The sequence below is a fragment of the Euleptes europaea genome, chromosome 1, assembly GCF_029931775.1.
Source record: "Euleptes europaea isolate rEulEur1 chromosome 1, rEulEur1.hap1, whole genome shotgun sequence".
Lineage (NCBI taxonomy): Eukaryota > Metazoa > Chordata > Lepidosauria > Squamata > Sphaerodactylidae > Euleptes > Euleptes europaea.
The window spans coordinates 122,534,281-122,556,254 of NC_079312.1; the positions used below are offsets into that span (position 1 = coordinate 122,534,281).

General features: G+C 44.2%; 1 protein-coding gene across 1 annotated transcript in view; it reads left to right on the forward strand.

Annotated features, from left to right (window-relative positions):
* The first annotated feature begins 9,022 nt into the window (after window positions 1–9,022).
* Window positions 9,023–21,974, forward strand: part of LOC130479149 (myosin-4-like) — a 29,982-nt gene continuing 17,030 nt past the window's right edge. Inside the window, exons 1-16 of the mRNA XM_056851494.1 lie at window positions 9,023–9,260; window positions 9,351–9,494; window positions 13,004–13,160; window positions 15,565–15,592; window positions 16,537–16,657; window positions 16,757–16,849; window positions 16,963–17,026; window positions 17,116–17,214; window positions 17,607–17,710; window positions 17,792–17,930; window positions 18,490–18,608; window positions 18,736–18,885; window positions 19,391–19,561; window positions 20,130–20,444; window positions 21,073–21,084; window positions 21,708–21,773. Of these exons, the coding sequence (XP_056707472.1) occupies window positions 9,057–9,260; window positions 9,351–9,494; window positions 13,004–13,160; window positions 15,565–15,592; window positions 16,537–16,657; window positions 16,757–16,849; window positions 16,963–17,026; window positions 17,116–17,214; window positions 17,607–17,710; window positions 17,792–17,930; window positions 18,490–18,608; window positions 18,736–18,885; window positions 19,391–19,561; window positions 20,130–20,444; window positions 21,073–21,084; window positions 21,708–21,773 (1,986 nt within the window). The 5' untranslated portion in view covers window positions 9,023–9,056. The remainder of the gene's footprint in view (window positions 9,261–9,350; window positions 9,495–13,003; window positions 13,161–15,564; window positions 15,593–16,536; window positions 16,658–16,756; window positions 16,850–16,962; window positions 17,027–17,115; window positions 17,215–17,606; window positions 17,711–17,791; window positions 17,931–18,489; window positions 18,609–18,735; window positions 18,886–19,390; window positions 19,562–20,129; window positions 20,445–21,072; window positions 21,085–21,707; window positions 21,774–21,974) is intronic.

Sequence of the window (21,974 nt, forward strand, 5' to 3'; positions counted from 1 at the left end):
TTTAAAGACAAATGGGTTGCTATCCTTAATAAAATGCGCTTATGATTTAATGACCCTGATAATTGGTCAAGCCAATGAGGAAATTGAGACTCTCAAGGATGATATTGACAAACTTAAGGAAGAATTGAAACCAGCCATGACTCCGACTGTTTTGATAATAAAATCAAGAAGTTGGAGCTTGATTTAAATGCTTTTAAGGAAAACGTGAGAATGTATAAGACCAAAAAATATGAAAGAGACTCCAATGATTATAGCCAAGACGTTGTCTATCCTTGGTATAATGAAACAGAAGTAACAGCATCCTCTTCCTATAGGAATTCTAACAGAAACCGACAACGCGATTATGATAGTGAATCTTCTAGCATGTCTAGTCGGGCTTCCAACAGAGAGTATAACTTAAGATCCAGATATGTCAGAGGACGAGGGAATTCACGCCCTTTTCAGAAACGCAGGGGCGGATGGGACAACAGGTAGTGGTAAATTTATCAAACCAACAGCTTACAGCTGATGAAATACGGGTTTTAGAATTAAGGTTAGGCTTCGTCCCTACCCCAGTATATTCACCATTGCAGACTAAAATAGATTTATTCAAACTTATACGGATGTTGAAACTAAAAGAAAAATTTGGAACTGAAACTACAGAGACCATCAATAAGTTTAAGCCTAAATCCAAATATATTCCTCCTTCCTATGACCACCACATTGCTACCTTCAATGATGTGGTGAGTCATGATATTCTTAAAATGGAACAACAGAAAATACATAGGAGGCATAACTTAACTAAAAAAGATTGGGATATTGTGACCAAATTGGCTAATCAACCCAACATTGTGGTGAAACCGGCGGATAAGGGCGGGGCCATAGTTATTTTGTCCCTTGAAGACTATAATAATGAGATCTACAGACAACTCAATAATGATCGATTCTATCAAAAATTATCCCATGACCCTACGGATGAAATACAACTTATCATCCACACGGTGATCAATGAAGCTTTGGCATGTGACCATATTTCTAAGGAAACTGCAGAGTTTCTATATAACAAATTCCCTAAAATACCAACATTCTACGTCTTACCTAAAATTCATGCTAACTTTGGTTTACCAAACATCCAGGTGTTGGCTGGAGGCGACAGAGTAGGGTTGCCAGGTCCCTCTTTGCCACCGGCGGGTGGCTTTTGGGGTGGACCCTGAGGAGGGTGGGGTTTGGGGAGGGACTTCACTGCCATAGAGTCCAATTGCCAAAGCGGCCATTTTCTCCAGGTGAACTGTTCGCTATCGGCTGGAGATCAGTTGTAATAGCAGGAGATCTCCTGCTAGTACCTGGAGGTTGGCAACCCTACAACAGAAATCAGTTCCCCTGGAGAAAATAGCCGCTTTGGCAATTGGACTCTATGGCATTGAAGTCCCTCCCCTGTCCAAACCATGCCCTCCTCAGGTAATATCTCTAGGTATTTCCCAATCTGGGGCTGGCAACCCTAACTGAGTTAGATTTGCTTTCTCTTTGAATCTATTTGTATTTTTAAATTCAGAGTGTTCCTTTCTTTACCAAATGTATTTATTCTAGAGATAGGGTACAGTTCTTTGTCCTCCTAGATCATGGCTTCATTAGGATTGAGTTGTTAAGTATTGTCACCAGCTCTTTGAGTGTGCTTCAGGAAGAAGAAAAATGCTGACAATGGAGGATTCCCATGACCAGGTCACAGCTAATTTGGAGGACTCTTACTCCCCTCTCCTCAGACTCACATGTTTTATACAAGACAACTCCTGCACCTGCAACTAAAAGAGATGATGGGAAGAGAGCACAATTTGCTACAGGAGGCAGAAGGCATTGCCAACTAGCATGATGTTGCATTCTTCTGATGGATTTGGGGGAGGGGAGATGAAGTCTATATAAGAGTGGGCATCAGCTCCATCCCCTACTCTTTTTGACCAGTGAGGGCCCTCTCCTAAGATTCATGTGTTTTAATACAAAAAATCCCAACTTCTTTTTGAAGTTTCCTGTAATTGAATCAACATTTGAATTTCAAGTGCAGAGGATTCAGAATTATTACCCACATGTAACAAGTTTAAACAAAAGGGGAGAAAGAATATACATAGGGGCAGGGGGCTAAAGCTATCAGTTTGGTTCTCTAGAGTCTGCAGCCTCCAAACCTGAGAATTATGTCTTTTTTATCACCTTTTACAATGCAGCTGAACAGAGGAAAACATTTAAGTCACAGGTTTTACAGTTACTCATAAATCTTGTATTTAATACAGCCATGCAGCTAGTGTTCACTACAATTCTTTACGATAAAAAGAAATTTCACCTGCCTTTTCAAAAAACTTTTTTTTTGCAATTATGATATTTTCCCTATATTTGCTTTACATAGAATCCCCCCAACAACTATATCCTATAACCTCCCTTGCTACCAGAGACAGATTATGACTGATGTGGACTTCTTTTACTGTTCTCAATCCTTTTTGCAGAGAGGGATATAACAATAGCTTAATATAGGGGGAACGGTAACAAAAGCATCAACAGTTGGGTAAAGAAGCATCTTACAAGAAACTGAATGCAGCACCAGGTCAGAGAACTGAGGCATGAGACATAACAGCTGAATAATCCAGACCAATAAAGTTATTTCAAGCTTGTAAAACTCTGTGATCTGTGAACCTTTTGAGTACAGAAAGGTCATGGTATAAAAAAGACTCTATGGCATTGAAGTCCCCCCTCCCCAAACCCCTCCCTCTTCAGGCTCTGCCCCAAAAATCTCCCGCTGGTGGCAAAGAGGGACCTGGCAACCCTAGGGGTGAGCACGTATGCAAAGAAGAATAGTTTTCTTTCTAAATAGTTTCAAAAATGTTACAAGGATAAGGAAGGGAGGTGACTACCAACTGTCTTATCCAAGTGTGCATTGTCTGTGCTTTTTACAGACACAGCGGCTGTTACCGCACTAGGTATTCCCAGCGATGTATTAAAGAGTTTGAAACTGTTATAAAAAATGCTGTTCACACTTTGTTTGGCCCCTTTAGCTGTGAAGACGTCTTCCAACCATTTTTTAGCCGTGGCATCCAAAAACCCTTTTAAAGCGATGTTTTTTATAACATTTCCAAACTCTTGCTACATCGCTGGGAATACCTAGTGCGGTGACAGCCAGGGACTTGCAGCAGCAGTATGGCTGCTAGTCCACAAGGCAAACTCATGAAAGAGGTCATGTCTAGTTTGGCTGTTGAGTTCAGCTTGTTTCATCCCTGTATATAAAATGAGAATAATAATGGCCTGCCCTGACCTGGATGGCCCAGGCTAGCCTGATCTTGTCAGATCTCGGAAGCTAAGCATGGTCAGCCCTGGTTAGTATTTGGATGGGAGACCACCAAGGAAGACCAGGGTTGCTGTGCAGAGGAAGGCACTGGCAAACCACCTTTGTTAGTCTCTTGCCATGAAAACCCCCAAAAGGGGTCGCCATAAGTCGGCTGCGACTTGAAGGCACTTTACACACACACAATAATGGCCTAAACGAAGAGATTTTGTAAGTTAATGTATGTGAAATACTTTGAATGCTTCAGAAAAGCAACGAGAGGCATATAAATGCAGCAGTAATTTCTATTTGCCTTCGGCTGCAAAGCTGAATTGGAGTAAGAAGAAGAAAAATAAATAACACCCCTTGCATCTGGGGATTAAAACTGTGGAAATTCAAGGTTGACATCTAGAAAAGATTTGGTTGTTGCTTCAGCTCAGCTCTAAGGTTAAGAAACAATTTTTGATTTAAAGAGTATATGCACATGAACAATGCTTTATTTTTCCTTAGCCTATGCTACCAAGTGTTCAGAAATCACTTGGTTACTGAGCCTCCACAAGCATTGGTCTTGAGAAGGTCACTGGGGTAATGCTGACTTGCACCAGCTGAATTCCTGATGGTCAGCTTTTGGATTCTTCGAATGTCAAACACTCCTGAAGAATGGGTTTGTGCCAGCATGAAATTCAGCCTTCCCAATCTCCCTAAGGCCCTGTCGCTCACATTCAGCACGACTGAAGAGACAACCATCTGGGAACACAGGAAACTTCTCAGGCCTGCCCATTTAAAGGAAGCACTGGTTTGGCATTGTGTCTGCAGTCAAGGCTAATGAAGAAGGAATCAATAGCTCTTAAAACATGACACTGGATCCCCCCCTTAAGAACGGTGACATTTCATATTTAGTTCTATTTACTGCAGAAATCGTTGCCTAGAAAAGACAACTTTGCAATGCCCTCCCCCTTGGTGTTGACTTGGTGCCTACCTCACTGTCATCTAGGTACCAGGCAAGAACATTTCTTTTTACCCAGTCTTTTAGCTGAACTGTTTCCAGGAAGCTGTTTCCAGGAAGAGAAGGGGGCATCCACCAAACCATGACTGTTCTGCATTGTGTGGATATTCTGTGAGCTGATCTCCTTACAGAGGATTAGAGTAATACAAGTAGGGTTGCCACCTCCGGGTTGGGAAATACCTGGAGATTTTTGGGGCGGAGCCTGAGGAGGGCGGGATTTGGGGAGGGGAAGGATTTCAATGCCATGGAGTCCAATTCCCAAAGCAGCCATTTTCTCCAGGTGAACTGATCTGTATCGGCTGGAGATCAGTTGTAATAGCGGGAGATCTCCAGCTACTACCTGCAGATTGGCACCCCTTCAAGTGGGAACCCGAAAAGACTTGCAGGAGCCATCTCATATCCCACTACCATACTATTTCCTCTTTCCCTTTCCTGAAAGTCCCCTGGCAACCCTACTAGGGTTGTCAACCTCCAGGTACGGAATTTGATTTATCCTTGGTTCTTGTAGGTTATCCGGGCTGTGTAACCGTGGTCTTGGTATTTTCTTTCCTGACGTTTCGCTAGCAGCTGTGGCAGGCATCTTCAGAGGAGTAACACTGAAGGACAGTGTCTCTCAGTGTCAAGTGTGTAGGAAGAGTAATATATAGTCAGAAAGGGGTTGGGTTTGAGCTGAATCATTGTCCAGCAAAAAGTATCAAAGGTAATGTGCTAATCATTGTCCTGTAAGTATCAAGATAATGTGCTAATGAGGGTGTGGTATGTTAATATGGAACCACTGTATCCTGAAGTGATCTGTTAATGTGTGAAATCCAAAGCTAAGCTGCATGGCTATTGTGGACTGTAGTCTTTGTTAGTCTGGAGGTTTTCAGGACAGGAAGCCAAGCCTTATTCATTCTTAAACTCTCTTCTTTTCTGTTAAAGTTGTGCTGATGTTTATGAATTTCAATGGCTTCTCTGTGCAATCTGACAAAATAGTTGGTATAATTGTCCAGTCTTTCAGTGTCTTGGAATAAAACCCTGTGTCCTGTTTGTGTCAGTCCATGCTCAGCCACTGCTGATTTCTCAGGTTGGCCAAGTCTGCAGTATCTTTCATGTTCTTTTATCCTTGTTTGTATGCTGCGTTTTGTTGTCCCGATGTAAACCTGTCCACAGCTGCAAGGTATACGATATACTCCTGCAGAGGTGAGGGGGTCTCTTTTGTCTTTTGCTGATCGTTTTGTCTTTTGCTGATGATTTTGCTGAGATTTTATACTGTATATATTTATTGTTGGAAGCTGTCCTGGGCCCTGCATTGCTGGGAAAGATGTGGGGTAGAAATCAAAATAGATAGATAGATAGATAGATAGATAGATAGATAGATTTGTTTTCCCACTGTCAGATTTCCATCAGTTGTTGCTCCATAATCCCTTTTATTGCACTGACCAGTCCCCTCTGCTCCATGAAGTTCTGTTCCGCTAGCGTTCCTGGGATCCACAATTTTAATCCTGCCTTGGAGTTTTCATCCAGCCTCTTGCTGCTACAGGTTTTGGATGCAATCGTAAAAAGCACTTTCTCGGAAGTAAGCCCCATTGACTAAAACGGCACTTATTTATGAGTAGACCTGTTTAGGAATGCTCCCTTAGTCTTATACAGAAGACTTCCCAATTACACCTCTTCCACTCAATTTCACGACTGCCGGAGCACGGTATATATGCAGCCACGTTCGCTCCTCCCCCCCACCCTTGCCAAATTATTTATAGATTAATTCATGGAGCTGATAGGTCTAATTATATCTGTTCGCGTCCAATATGAATGGGAATCCTGCTGGAAGCCAGATTGCCAAAAAGGTTTTGACCTAAGAAAGAAGAGGAGGCTGCTGTGTATGCAAAACACCCTCTATATAAGTAGCCCTGGGACCAGCCTCTTATGTCCTTGCTCTGACAGCTCGAAGGTAAGAGGGTGTGGAGTCTGCATTCAAAGGAGTGGGATGTCACCCAGAATTCCTCATATCCCAGTGCACCGCTGGTATTTTTGACACTTCTGTACACGGACTGCCTGTGTGTCATTAAAGGATTTGCAGTTGGCCTCTATCCATTTTGCTCTGTAATATATGACTAGAGCTTTTGGCAAAGCAGTAAAAGAAAGGATTTGTCACTTTTATTTTGCAGTATTGGCCTGCCAGACCCTGCATTTCTATCTGCCTCTTCCTATCAAAGAAGGTAAGACACTGATTTACTAATCCCTTGGGGGCAGCTAGATACCTTATAGCAAGGGATTTGCATGCAGCTCATTGGACCAGTTGCTTCCTCTCAGTGTTAATGGGACATGTACAGCTATATCATAATTTGCCCTGAACTTGCATTCAATCTAACAGGAGAAAGTCTGCTACGGGACTACCCTGAAATCAGGGAAACCCTTATCAGCCCTTCTAATTAAATATTTGCACTGACGCAATCCCAAAAAGGATGATTAATGCTGGAGACCCACAGCCATCACCCGCATACTTAGCACTGCAGGTAGCTGCAATCAGGATGTCTTCATAAAGCATGTTTCCAGAGGGGAGGAAAGATTTTGTCTGAAAGTATATGATTTTTAATTGACCCTGGAGGATGAGAAATACCAGTAGGGTTGTCTGTCCCTCTACGCCACCGGCGGGAGGTTTTTGGGGTGGAGCCTCAGGAGGGCAGAGTTTGGGAGGAGGGACTTCAGTGCCGTAGAGTCCAATTGCCAAAGCAGCCATTTTGTCCAGGTGAACGGATCTCTGTTTCCTGGAGATCAATTGTTATAGCAGGAGATCTCCAGCTAGTACCTGGAGGTTGGCAACCCTAAATACCAGTGTTGAAGGGCAGCTCATTCTGGGGGGGGGGCAGTTAGACAGCAGCAGGGAGTAGCGCCGTTGTGCCACCTCCACAGAGACTTCCCATTCGGAAAAAAGAAAAATAAATGCACCAAAAATAGAAAAGTCGAAAAAATGCCCCATAAACTTTAGTGGGGCCACACCAACTATTTTGCTAGTGTAGCCCCACTGCAGCGAGGAGGAGGAGGAGGAGCAGAAGGGGGTAGGAAGCTGCCTAAAGGCAGCTCCGTTCCCAGGAACGCCCCAGGAATGTCTCCCAGGAGGCTGGTGCGAGGAGATATGCCGGGGAAACGCCTGTGGGAGGCCACGACAGCATCCAAGAGCCGCGCTGCAGCCACTGTCCAGAGTGGCCAGCGTAAGTCACCCTCGGCTGGCGTCCATGCCAATTTGCACAGCACAAGTGGCACAGACACCGGCTTAGCACTGGCTCCAATGGGCATTTGGGGGCCCCCTTCAGGATTGCACAGTTAATCAAAGAAAAGTCTCACCTGTTCGACACACAGAAGGATGCAGAACTTTTTGAAGGGATGTCCCAGGATGGAACTGTGTTTGTGTGCTATCAAGTCATAGCTGACCTATGGCGACCCCATAGGGTTTTTACGGCAAGAGATGTTCGGAGGCGGTCTGCCATTGCCTGTCTCTGCGTGGGCTGGGAGAGTTCTGAGAGAACTGTGACTGTCCCAAGGTCACCTAGCAGGCTTCATGTGGAGGAGTGGGGAATCGAACCCAGTTCTCCAGATTGGGGTCCGCCGCTCTTAACCACTACACCGCACTGGCTCTCCAGATGAAACGACTGAATCCATCAGGAAGCTTAGTACTATCTCATTAGGCTTCAATAAATTCAAAGCATTCTCATTAGATGATAGGGTTGCCAGATCCTTCTTTGCCACCGGCGGGAGATTTTTGGGGCAGAGCCTGAGGAGGGGAGGGTTTGGGGAGGGGAGGGGCTTCAACGCCATAGAGTTCAATTGCCAAAGCGGCCATTTTTTCTCCAGGTGATCTGATCTCTATTGGCTGGAGATCAGTTGAATTAGCAGGAGATCTCCTGCTACTACCTGGCAGTTGGCAACCCTATTAGATGAGCATGTCTAGCAAGATTTGTTGTTGAGAATGGTCACTTGTTTTTAATTGGGTTTCAAGAGAGTAGCTGGTTTGAAGTAGAAGAGATTTTAGTCCAGTAGCACCTTAGAGAGGAAAAAATCTTGTTGGTCTCTGAGGTGCTAGACTTGAATCTAGCTCTTGTTTTTAATTTGAATGCAACTGAGACTTGCTACACAGACTGCCTCTTACATTTAATTGTCTTTAGACCCCACTGTTTACATTCCCAGAGTGGGGACTGATAAAAGGTAGGTTGGTTGATGGAGGAAGGAGAGAAGGAAACAGGGAAAGGTGAGGGTATGGGAGTTGTCAGAGGAGAGAAAAAGGAAATAGTGTAGGGAAGAGGATACATGGAAAAATGAGGTGCCCCTTGCAAGCCCTAGTGCGTTACCCACCATGCAACTGGGCATGCTGTGCAGGCTGGCCCTGTGCAACTAGGGCATAGTTATCCAGGTAGAGGCTTCCAGAAGGAAGGAAGGAGGGAAAGCTGAAGACCGAAAGGCAGATAAAGGTAGAAGACGGCTGGTAGGTGGGAAGGAAAGTAGGAAAAGGGAAGAGGATATTTAAGCTTTCATGAAAGGAAAAGAGGAAATAGCGGGGGGAGGTAAATGAGATGCTCCCCCGCAAGTCCTTGCTGGTCTCCCACTTGTATGGCACCTCCCCATGTAGTATATGTGAAGAGTATGATCAAGTGAACATGTATAATCTATCTTGATTGAAAGTGGAACTGAAAATAATCGTAAGAGAAGCATTTCCACCATTTTATGCCATAATTTATATTCTTCTTTTCTCCTTCAGTGTTTTCTGGGCTGAGCTGTGCACTATAAATCACAGCCATGTCTTCCGACGCTGAGATGGCGATCTTCGGGCCAGCTGCCTCTTACCTCCGCAAGTCAGAAAAGGAGAGGATTGAGGCACAGAACAAGCCCTTTGATGCTAAGAATTCTGTTTTTGTGGTGGACCCTAAGGAAGCCTACGTGAAGGCCAGTGTCTTAAGCAGGGAAGGTGGAAAAGTCACAGTCAAGACTGAAAAAGGGGAAGTGAGTTAAAATGCAACAAAGGAAAATGTTATCATTATCTCCTCTCTGCTTTCTAAGATGATGGTAACTAGTCTTTTGTTTCTGTGCCAGAGTGTGACTGTGAAGGAAGACCAAGTCTTCTCCATGAACCCTCCCAAATATGACAAAATTGAGGACATGGCCATGATGACCCATCTCCACGAACCTGCTGTCCTGTATAACCTCAAAGAGCGTTATGCAGCCTGGATGATCTATGTGAGTATGCCCCTTCATGGTGAAACTAGGCATCAAACCCCATTCCAAGAAATTCAGTGTGTTTCCATTGTCCATAGTTTTGTTTTTTGCTTGGGGGGTAACTATTAGTAAAGATATCCTTTCCCATCTATTTAATGTCTAGGGCCTGTCAAAGACAGGAGCATGGCAAGCAACAAGCTTTATTAATTACATTTTATTGCCATTTGTTCAGATAAATTGCTTGCATAGTATTCATGACATTCATCCACACTGAATTTCTTGCCCGCAATAAGTTTGAAAAATATGGATTTTTACACTATTTGGGATGATATGGAGACAATCTCCAACATCCTCATCATCATATATAACATCTTATACTCTAATAGCGAAGTCAGCAAATCTTTAGATACTTAAATCTGGCGACTGGAGCTGTGAACAGGCAAGACAGATCTTTCTACAAGCAGATCTTTCTACAAACCTAAAAAAGAAACATTGGGGTGAGGATTAAAAATCCGAGAATTATAAAGGTGCACCTGTAGCTTTAAGCAATGGATTCCCTCAGTGGCTGTTGCTAGGCAACCACAGTGATCCAGTGTTCCAAGGCTAGGTTCTGAGAGCAAAAGCAAGTGGGAAGGGCAGAGCCTTTTCCAGGCCTATTTTGGCCTTTGAGGGAGGACTTATTGGTAAGGTTGTCAGCTCCAGGATAGGAAATACCTGGAGATTTTGGGGGTGGAGCCTGAGGAAGGTGGGGTTTGGTGAGGGGAGGGACATAATGCCATAGAGTCCATCTTCCAAAATGGCCATTTTCTCTGGGTGAACTTAGATCTGCCACCTGGAGATCAGCTGTAACGGCAGGAGATCTCCAGCCTCTACCTGGAGGTTGGTGACCCTACTTATTGGGGCTATGTCTGCCTAGGGTTGCCAGCTCCAGGTCGGGAAATTCCTGGACATTTTGGGGTGGAGTCTGAAGAGGACAGGGTTTGGGGAAGGAAGAGTCCTCAGCCGGATATACGGCCACGGAGTTCACCTCCAAAGCAGTTATTTTCTCCAGGAGGACAGATCACAGTCGTAATTCTGGGAGATCTCCAGGTCCTACCTGGAGGTTGGCAACCCTAGGCCTGGCAGCAACCTCCTGGTGACTTGATACTACCAGGCTCCCATAATTCAACTAGGCCTGGCTGCTTGCTACTGTTCAATAGCAGCCACCCTATGAGAGCCAGTGTGGTGTAGCAGTTAAAGCTTCAGACTAGGGTCTGCAAGACCCAGGTTCAAATCCCCATCTTGCTGTGGAAGTTCACTGGGTGATTTTGGGCTAGTCACATACTTTCAACCTAACTTACCTCACAGGTTTGTTGTGTAGATAAAAAGGAGAAAAGAATAATCTGAGCTGCTTTGGCCCCTGCTGTGGAGAAAGGTGGAGTATAAATGAAGTAAATAAATAATAAATGTAGCTGAAGAAGTAGGGTTGCCAGGTCCTTCTTCGCAACCGGCGGGAGGTTTTGGGGGTGGAGCCTGAGGAGGGCGGGGTTTGCGAGGGGGAGGGACTTAAATGCCATTGAGTTCAATTGCCAAAGCAGCCATTTCCCTCCAAGTGGTCTGATCTCTATCGGCTGGAGATGAGCTGTAATAGCAGGAGATCTCCAGCTATTACCTGGAGGTTGGCAACACTATGAAGAAGGGAGGGAGATTAAAAAATAGGTTGGCGAATGGCTGACAAGGAGAGAATGAGGCAGTGAAAGGGGAGAGGATATGGGGGTTGCCAGGAGGGCAGAAAGAAGACATAGTGTGGGGTGGGGGATACAGGGAAAAGTGAGGTACCACCCTATAAGGACTTAAGGGTTCTCTACCATGCAAGTGCGACTGTCCCAGTGGCTGGACCATACAACTGGGCCAAAATTTTCATAGGTAGAGTCTGCTGGGGTGGGGGGAGAGAAGAGGGAAAACTGAAGACAGAGGGGCAGTTAAAGGTAAGTTGCCTGTTGAGTGGGAAGGGAGATAGGGTTGCCAACTCCAGGTTAGGAAATACCTGGAGATTTAGGGGGTAGAATCTGGGGAGGGTTTGGTTTGAGGAAAAGAGGGACCTCTGAGGGGTATAATGCCATAGACTCCACCCTCCAAAGCAGCCATTTCTTACATGGGAACTAGGGTTGCCAACACCCAGGTAGAGGCTGAAGATCACCTGGAATTACAACTGATCTTCAGATGAGGGTGGGCTTTATGGCATTGTACCCTGCTGAGGTTGCTTCCCTCCCCAAACATCGCTTTCCCAAGACACCACCTCCAAATGTCCATAAATTTCCCAACCTGGAGGTGGCAACCCTAAGGGGGAATAATCCCTGTAGTTGGGAGATCTGTTGTGATTCCAGGAAATTTCCAGGCTCCACATGGATGTTAGCAACACTAGAAGGAGCAAAAGAAGCAGGAAAGGGGGAGAGACTATGGGAACTTTCAGGAATGGGAAAGAGGAAATTATGGGGGAGGGGAAAACAAGATGCCTCTCACTTGTATACTAATAGCGGTCAGCCAAATCAGAGGGTATTTAAATCAGGTGATCGGAGCTGTGAATGGGCGAGACAAATCTTTCTACAAACCTGAAAAATGCCCAAGGTTTGCAGAAAAATGTGATAAAAGTAGCTTCAACAAATGGATTCCCTCAGTGGCTGTTGCTATGCAACCACAGCATCCCAGGCATGGTTTCTGTGAATAAAAGGCAGGGGGAGAGGAAGGGCCCTTTCCAGGGTTGTTTTGGCCTTTGAAGGAGGACTCATCAGGGCCAGGCATAGGCCTGGCAACACCTGACTTGCATGATTCAACCAGGCCTGGCTGCTTCTTCCTGTTCAACAGCAGCCACCCTATGAAAGCCAGTGTGGTGTGGCAGTTAGAGCTTCAGAGTAGGGTCTGGAAGACCCATATTTGAATCTCCATCTTACTGATTTTGGGCCAGTCACATACTTTCATCCTAACTTATTTCACGGGGTTGTGGTGAGGATAACAGGAGAGGAGAATAATGTCAGCCGCTTTGGTCCCCATTGTGGAGAAAGGGGAGGGGGTATAAATGAAGTAAAATAGTAAATAGAGCTGAAGATAGGAGATAGAGAAAAGTTAGGCTGAAGGATGGCTGACAAGGAGAGAATGAGGCAGGGAAAGGGGGATAGGATATGGGGTTGCCTGGAGGAGAAAAGAAAAAATAGTGTGGGGAGGAGGATATAGAGGAAAGTGAGGCATCCTCCCATAAGTCCTTGAGGGTTTCCTACTATGCAAGTGGGCCTGGCCTAGTGGCCATCACCACATTACTGGGCCATAGTTTTCCTCGACACAGGCTGCTGGGGGGTGGGAGAGAGGGAAACCTAACGACTAATGGGTAGATAAATGTATGCTGGCTGTTGGGTAGGAAGGAGAGAAGGAAGCAGGCTATGGGGGCTTTCAAAAAAGAGAAAGAAGAAAGAGTAGAGAAGGGGGAAATTAGATGATGCCTCCTGAAAGTCCTTGAGGGTTCCATCTTGTAAATTATTTTTTCCTGTTTCTTACAGACATATTCAGGTCTCTTCTGTGCCACTGTCAATCCCTACAAGTGGCTGCCAGTGTACGATGCACAGGTGGTAAGTGCCTACAGGGGCAAAAAGCGTCAAGAGGCTCCTCCCCACATCTTCTCCATCTCTGACAATGCCTATCAGTTCATGTTAACTGGTGAGTAGACAGATATTGTTTTGAGTTAACATCCTTCCTCAAAAATGAGAAGACCACTCAATATAACGAAGAAATTCCTTTGTCATAGAAATTCAGTTTGTCCTAATTCCTGCTGATGAATTAAAGCTGGACCAACTTTCCACCAAAAATTAATGATACATAAAAGAAACTGGGCAACCAAAAAGGTTGCGGGAAGAGGATGCTGGTCGGGGGAGAGGGAAAGCAGAAGACTGAGGGGCAGATAAATGTAGGTTGGCTGTTGGGTGGGAAGGAGAAAAGGAAGCAGGAAAAGCAGAGAGGCTATGGGAGTTGGTTCTTGTAGGTTGTCCGGGCTGTGTGACCGTGGTCTTGGTATTTTCTTTCCTGATGTTTCGCCAGCAGCTGTGGCAGGCATCTTCAGAGGAGTAACACAGTGTCCTTTAGTGTTACTCCTCTGAAGATGCCTGCCACAGCTGCTGGCAAAATGTCAGGAAAGAAAATACCAAGACCACGGTCACACAGCCCGGATAACCTACAAGAACCAATGAACTCTGACCGTGAAAGCCTTCGACAGGCTATGGAAGCTTTCAGTAAAGAAAAAGAAGAAATAGTGGGGGAGGGGTTCCTGCTTGTCACAAAATATTTAGGAAGTTATGCATGATTTTGACAAACTTGTATACAATTGAATCTTATCTGCAAAAGACATTTGGGGGCAACTGGAAAAGAATCTGGCTCATACCTGTATACATTTTGCAGGCAAAAATACAATTATCATGAACATAATTCATTAATGACACAGATTTTGCATTCAGGAGTCACTTCCCTCTTGAAAAATATGACATAGAAGAGGGGAATCTGTGAAAAGTTGCTGGGGAGGTGAATTTCCTTCCCTTCATTTGTTCAGACTCTGCTTAATTTTCCTTCCTCATCCCTTTGCTCCCATTTCCTCCTTACTTCCTTTCTTTCCCCTATCATTAAGGTTGCCAGCTCTTGATTGGGAAATACCTGGAGATTTGGGGGGTGAGGCCTGAGGAGGGCGGGGTTTTGAGAGGGGAGGGACTTCAATGCCATAGAGTTCAATTGCCAAAACAGCCATTTTTTCCAGGGGAACTGATCTCTGTCGCCTGGAGATCAGCTGTAATAGCGGGAGATCTCCAGCCACTACCTGGAGGTTGCAACAAAAAAAAATTATGCGCTGTAAAAGGTTAACAAAAAACTAGCCCAACAATGCTACAGCAACGTAACCACTATCAGTTTCATGCAATGTGTTTTTTACTACCTTTACAATCCTGTACAGTTTTATGCAATGTGTTTTTACTATCTTTACAATCCTATACAAGAATACTAAAACACACAAACATGTACAAGCAATGCTACAATGAACTGCATACATACAACATCCAAAGCTTTAAGAGGGCTCCTGCCCTCTTAAAGAAATAGCATCCAATTCTTCCAGATGCAAGACTGGGGAGGCACTTGCAAGCCGTGAGGCTCTTTTCACTGATGTTCCTTCCACACCGTTTATAGCTGAATTGCTGTTGCCTGGAAGAACTTATCCAGAACAATGAAATAAATAGCACTAACCTGATACCAAGAGCCCCGTGGTGCAGAGTGGTAAGCTGCAGTACTGCAGTCCAAGCTCTGCTCACGCCTGAGTTCGATCCCTACGGAAGTTGGTTTCAGGTAGCCGGCTCAAGATTGACTCAGCCTTCCATCCTTCCGAGGTCGGTCAAATGAGTACCCAGCTTGCTGGGGGTAAAGGGAAGATGACTGGGGAAGGCACTGGCAAACCACCCCGCAAACAAAGTCTGCCTAGGAAACGTCAGGATGTGACGTCACCCCATGGGCCAGGAATGACCCGGTGCTTGCACAGGGGACCTTTACCTTTTTAACTTGATACCAAGCTTCAATAACTACTTGGCGTTGAGCTGCTAAAACAACCCTGCCTATCATCCAACCTGACCTTCCTGCCCTCTTTCTTACTAGCACTTACCCCACCTAGTTTTTCTAAGTAAGGGAAGGATCATACAACTATGCAGGATAATGAAGCCCCACTCAGTTACTGGAAAACATATTCAGTCTCCTGATATTTCAGCTTGGCATCTCTCTCATGCACACATTACACACACCACCTTCCAAAGTAGATTATTGTAGCCTGGGAATTTGCTTTTCTAAATATTTTTTGCATGCAATACCACATTCTGCTCTTTTTTGAGCTCCCACAGAACTGCAGCATGGCCTTACCCTGCACATCTATCTACTCATTCTTGTTCAGGTGGAAGCTTCTTTTCAACAACTATGTGCATTAAGGCCCTCAGGGTTCCAAAAGAAAGCCTAATAAGTTCAATAGGACTCACTCTCAAGAAATTTTGAATACAACCATAGTCCTATTTAATCTAATAATGTTGGTTCTGCATCTTTTCAGATCGTGAAAACCAGTCAGTTCTGATCACGTAAGTTGATTTTCTTATTCAGGTATATGCTGGCTTTGTGGTAGTGTAGCAAACAATAAAGTAAGTTTGTCAGCACTTCCTTTCCTTCCCGTCTGGGAAAAATGAAGCAACATACTGTTGCATGTGGGATCCTAAAGAAATTCAGTAACATAAACTCTCAATGATCTTGCCATTTCTACTTCTAAGAAAACGTGTGAATGGAAAATCCGTGGGTATTATTTCTGTAGAGGAAAGGACTTTTATCCAAGCCTTGATAATTAGTTGGTTTTGAAGAAAGGGTGGCTACGAACCAATCTTCTTTATTTTTGCAGGGGGAAGGTCTGACATGACACATCTAGAGAAGTAGCCATGTTGCAGTTCAGTCCTATGCAGAGTTACTCCAGTCTAAGCCTATTGAAACCAATTGGCTTAGACTGGAGTTACTCTGCATAGGATTGCACTGTTTGTCCATAGTAGCAAACCAATGCAGAAGTCCAGTGGCAATTTAAAGACATTTATTCCAGCATCACCTTTCGTGAGACAGAGCTAGAATGGTTGCTGACCTAACCAACGAAGGGAATAGATCAACCAGGGGAGGAGAACATAGCTATATGCCTGCATCTCTCTGTTTCGCACACGTGCACACAGATGTATACCCCAGTTTCTCTGGGTGACAAGGAACACCCAAGTAAAGCTAAGGGGAGAGGAGTGACTGGAAGTCCTGGTGGTGGTAGCAGGACTGGGTCCCAAACTTAGGGGCTGGGGGGGGGGGGGCAAACAGTTTCCCATGGTGAGGGATTCGAGGCTCAAGGAGAGCACAACTCACTCCTTGGAAATGGCAATGGAGACGAGAGGGACAGTTTGCATCTGGCTCACAAAAGTTCATGCTGGAATAAACGTTAGTCTTCGTGCCATCACTGGACTTCTGTTTTGGACCGTAACACACACTTGTCTTTGATTAACAGTGGAGAATCCGGTGCTGGAAAGACTGTGAACACGAAACGTGTCATCCAGTACTTTGCAACAATTGCCGTTGCATCTGATAAGAAAAAGGAAGAGGTGGCACCCCAACCTGGCAAAATGCAGGCATGTTCCCCTCCCCCCAGTAATAAATGACACATGATTTTGTGCCGCTACTCTATGAATACGAAGGTAGATAATTTGGGAATAATATTTACGTTGCAGGGGACCCTTGAAGATCAAATCATCAGTGCCAACCCCTTGCTGGAGGCTTTTGGAAACGCCAAGACTGTGAGGAATGACAACTCTTCACGTTTTGTAAGTTTTTTTTGCAGAATCTGAGCACTGGCCTGCATTTCTGAAAGTCCGGTGTTCTCCTACAGTATGTCTTTAGCAGAGCATATTAATGACATGCCTTTTCCATTCTATAGGGTAAATTCATCAGAATTCATTTCGGTACCACAGGCAAACTGGCTTCTGCTGATATTGAGACATGTAAGGGTCTTTTCTTTAGAGGGACAAAGATCCACCTTCTGTCCATTTGTTTTTTTATTGGGTTACTTCTGTTTCTCCTTTCTTTTCAGATCTTCTGGAGAAGTCCAGAGTTACTTTCCAGCTGAAAGCTGAAAGAAGCTACCACATTTTTTACCAGATCATGTCCAACAAGAAGCCAGAACTCATTGGTAAAGATAATGTTTGACATTTTTTAATAGCAGCAGCAACTGGGTATTTAAACGAAGCAATGTGAATGAACCTGCTCTAGGCTAGCTAGGTCCCTCTTCTCAACCGGCAGGAGATTTTGGGGGCGGAGCCTGAAGAGGGCGGGGTTTGGGGAGGGGAGGGACTTCAATGCCATAGAGTTCAATTGCCAAAGCGGCCTTTTTTCTCCAGGTGATCTGATCTCTATCAGCTGGAGATCAGTTGAATTAGCAGGAGATCTCCTGTTACTACCCGGCAGTTAGTACAGGAGCTCCTGTACTAATTTCCTAATCTCTTGATACCAGTACAGTGGTGCTTATACTTTTTTCCACTACCTGGCAGTTGGCAACCCTAACCTGCTCTATTCTCCATTTAGAGATGCTTCTGATTACCACCAACCCTTACGACTTTGCGTTTGTGAGTCAAGGAGAAATCACTGTCGCCAGCATAGATGATCAAGAAGAGCTGATGGCCACAGATGTAAGTAATGTGCAAAACTGAATTTGGGTGGGATCTACCTGAAGTGCCTTCACTTACAGAGCTTGCTAATTCAATTGACAGAGTGCCATTGACATCCTGGGCTTCAACCCTGAAGAAAAGACAGCCATTTACAAGCTTACAGGAGCTGTAATGCACTTTGGGAACATGAAATTCAAGCAGAAGCAGCGTGAGGAGCAGGCGGAGCCAGATGGCACTGAAGGTACGAGTGAAATCCACTTCAGAACTCCCAGTTTTATCAGGGTAACCATCATACTGAGATACCTAATCTAATGTGCAGGATATATTATGTCATTTATATTCAGATGACACAGTACTTTATATGTCCTGGTAAGGTGGTGTAGCTTATTATATCTTTGTCTGTATTGCATTAGTTTATTCCATTTGACCGTACAACATTAATGAAAAGTTCAGTCATAAGAATTAATATGGATAGAACAGGAAAAAATTAATGCTAGGAAGCATAGGCTTAAGGAATAAATCGTTGAATGAAAAAATAATAACTCTTGTTCAAATGTAAAAATGAATGTGTGGATGGGAGATCAAGTTTCTTCCTGCATATTACTTCCATGTATCCAAGGGTGATCCGTACCCTCCATTATGAATTGTGTATACAGGGGATTATCAATGTTCCGCGTTACAATCATAGGCTGTCTACACATAGGACCCTTAAAATGCAACGGGGTATTGGGATTAATGGTCTAGAAACATTGTCTTTCTATTATGCGTTGATGATCTTTTCCTGTCATCTCTGAGTTCAGTTGCTGACAAGGCTGCCTACCTCATGAACCTCAACTCAGCAGACCTGCTTAAAGCTCTGTGCTATCCTCGAGTCAAAGTCGGCAACGAATATGTCACCAAAGGCCAAACTGTGCAGCAGGTGATGACGGATAAAATAAAATCTGCTGTTAGATTTTGCCACATTATTAACCATTTGTTGTCAGAGGTATCATCCATCTGCTTTGTAGTCTAACTTTCTGTTTCCTGTTCACATTCTACTGCTTTAGGTGTACAATAATGTTGGTGCTCTGGCGAAGTCTGTCTTTGAGAAGATGTTCTTGTGGATGGTCATTCGTATCAACCAGCAGCTGGATACCAAGCAGTCAAGGCAGCACTACATAGGAGTGTTGGACATTGCTGGTTTTGAGATCTTTGATGTAAGGAACACAGACTTTGTGGAATGGTTCTGGAAAAGAGACGGGGATCCTAACTGCCAGAGTAAATCTTTTCAGCACTTAAGGGTTTAATTCAATAATCCTCTGAATGCAAAGGCACGGAAGGAGTGAAATTGTTTCCGAGCTGTTGGCTGGAGAGGGAAGTCTCTGGCACAGATTAGAAATTGTAGAAATTATTTGGTACAATGACTGTGGACTCATCAACTCAAGGCATCTTTGGAGCGTAAGCTATGTCTTTGAAAGGATAAAAAACTGCGTTCAGAGAAGATGAGCAATCATAGGCTAATGATAGTATTAAAGTATGAGCAGATTTGATATGATAACGTAAGATAACTATGAAAAATAAAGACACCCTTTTGCTAAATGTTATACATACCTTTAATACACAAACCTACTGAGAAGGAGGGCCTGTACTGATAATAATTAGGAATCTGATTTAAAACACTTGTAAACACTGTGGTCTCATTTGTCAATTTGCATTGTCTAGTACAACAGCCTGGAACAGCTATGTATCAACTTCACCAATGAGAAACTGCAACAGTTTTTCAATCATCATATGTTCGTGCTGGAGCAGGAAGAATACAAGAAGGAAGGGATTGACTGGGAGTTTATTGACTTCGGAATGGACTTGGCTGCCTGCATTGAGCTCATTGAGAAGGTCTGGATAAAAATAATTTGATTGATTGATTGATCGATTGATTGAAAATATTGGTACGTCATCTTTCTGCCCAACTTAGGCTCCCCAAGGCAGCAAACAATCAAAACATTAAAACGGTGTTTAAAATACAGATAAATATCTACAAAATATTTTAAACTATTAAATAGAACATATTAAAATGTAAGCATATATGAACAGGGAGGAGAGTCAATGAGAGTTAGTGAGGGCATGCCAAACAGAACAAAAAAGTTCTTCACCCACTGGTGAAAGACAATGACCGTGGGAGACATATGTATCTCCCTGAGTTTTGACACCACAATGGAGAAGGTCCTTTAACCTGCATAGCTGCCAAAATCCCTATTTTTGGAAGACTCAAGTTCGTGTTTAATTCTGTACATGAATAGGTACACAAAGTTATGTACCTTTGCCTAAGGACACAATGTAGGGCTATGACTTTCATTAAGTTAATTGTATTCAATTGTGTTTACTGAATGCAAAGTTCAACAGTACTAAATAAATGTTGATTTGATTAATCTAAGGTTATGTATATCTGCTGTTTTCCCTACAGCCAATGGGCATTTTCTCCATCCTAGAAGAGGAGTGCATGTTCCCCAAGGCAACAGACACTTCTTTCAAAAACAAGCTGTATGATCAGCATCTGGGCAAGTGCAAGAACTTTGAGAAGCCCAAGCCTGGCAAAGGCAAAGCAGAGGCCCATTTCGCCCTGGTGCACTATGCTGGCACTGTGGACTACAACATCACCGGCTGGCTGGACAAGAACAAGGACCCCTTGAACGAAACCGTTGTGGGGCTGTTCCAGAAATCATCCATGAAAACCTTGGCCTTATTGTATACTGAACGTCCTGCTGAAGGTAATATTCTTGTGCCTTAGAACAGATGAGGTGCTATGGCACTGCAGTCCATAACTAAGTTCACAGTGAACTTTGTTTAAAAGTAGCAATACTTTCTCCTTTGCTGTCTTCTGAGTGAATCAAGCTCTGTTCGCAAGTTACAGTGAACACTTGATTTTTTAACATACATGTGTTAAGTAATTCTTATGTTACGTTAAATGCATGTACAACTGAACGTGTGATTGACCCCCTCGTTTACCCAGGTGCTGTTCCCCAGTTTCACCTGTAAAGGAAGGCCATTAACGCATGGCTGTTTATCCTGATAAACTCCCTGGCTTGTGGCGAATCTAATGAGCCTACACGCAGGGCCTACGTGATCGACCCACCCAATGCCAGAACTTCCCCGGGTCTGCAAAGTGCTGGTTTGCAGCGACTTAAATTTAAAGCCCACTGCAACCACGAGAGCTTCCCGGAGCGTTTCAGCATCCAGGTCAACTCCCTTGCCAGAAGAAGCCTGGCAGGCCTGACAGCGGCAGCAGCAGCGCCCCCCAACCCCATGCCCCCCCTCTCCTCCTCCCGACGCCGGCTTCCTCTCACCTCCACTCGGCCGCAGCAGCATCCACTCCCCACCTGCTTCCCCTCGCCTCTGCCCAGGGACAGCGGGGTGGAGGCGTGCGGAGTGGCCACAGCAGCCTCCACCCCTTGCCAGCTTCCCCTCCCCTCTGCCTGGGGACGGCGGGGTGCAGGAGAGCAGAGTGGCGGTGGGTCTGGCCAAGCGCTCCTTTTCTGCCATGCGTGCAGTTTTTTGGGGAAATTGTGTGATATTAGAGGGACAAAAAAATTCACACACACCCATGCGTTAATGGCTGAAATGTCTCCTTGCTCTTTCTTACATAGAGACAGGATGTATTTGCATTCACTGTAACATGGGAACAGGATTACAGTCACAGACTATCAGTACTGCCGAGCTCTACTGATTGCCCTTCCGATGCTGGTAACTCCTGCATAATTAGCAACTTAAGTAATTTATCAGAGACAGTTTCTTTATTCCTCAGCTTGATACGTATATTCATGAAATAATTCATGAAATTGTTTTATTTATTTATTTATTTATAGCCTGCTGTTCTTACTGAGGCTCAAGATGGATTTACAAAGCATAAAAACAATACAATAAATAAAAAGCTAACGATAAATACAGTACAAACTAGAAACCTTTCATAGATATTAAAACTAGTCACATTTAATTTAATTTTTTTAAACTGCATTTCTAATCACATTTTTTTTATCAATTAGAGGGCGCTAGCAAGAAAGGTGGCAAAAAGAAGGGTTCCTCTTTCCAGACTGTGTCTGCCCTCTTCAGGGTAAAGTGCAATTTTTTAATTTATGAAACTGAACATAAATGTGTCAGAACTTGTAAACTCAAAAGCAAACTGAATGAAAAAGAAATCTGCATGTAAAAATCATGGATCAAGACACCCCAAATATATATTGTTTAGAAAGGATAGAATCATAGAGTTGGAAGAGATCATCAGGGTCATCTAGTCCAACCCCCTGCACAATGC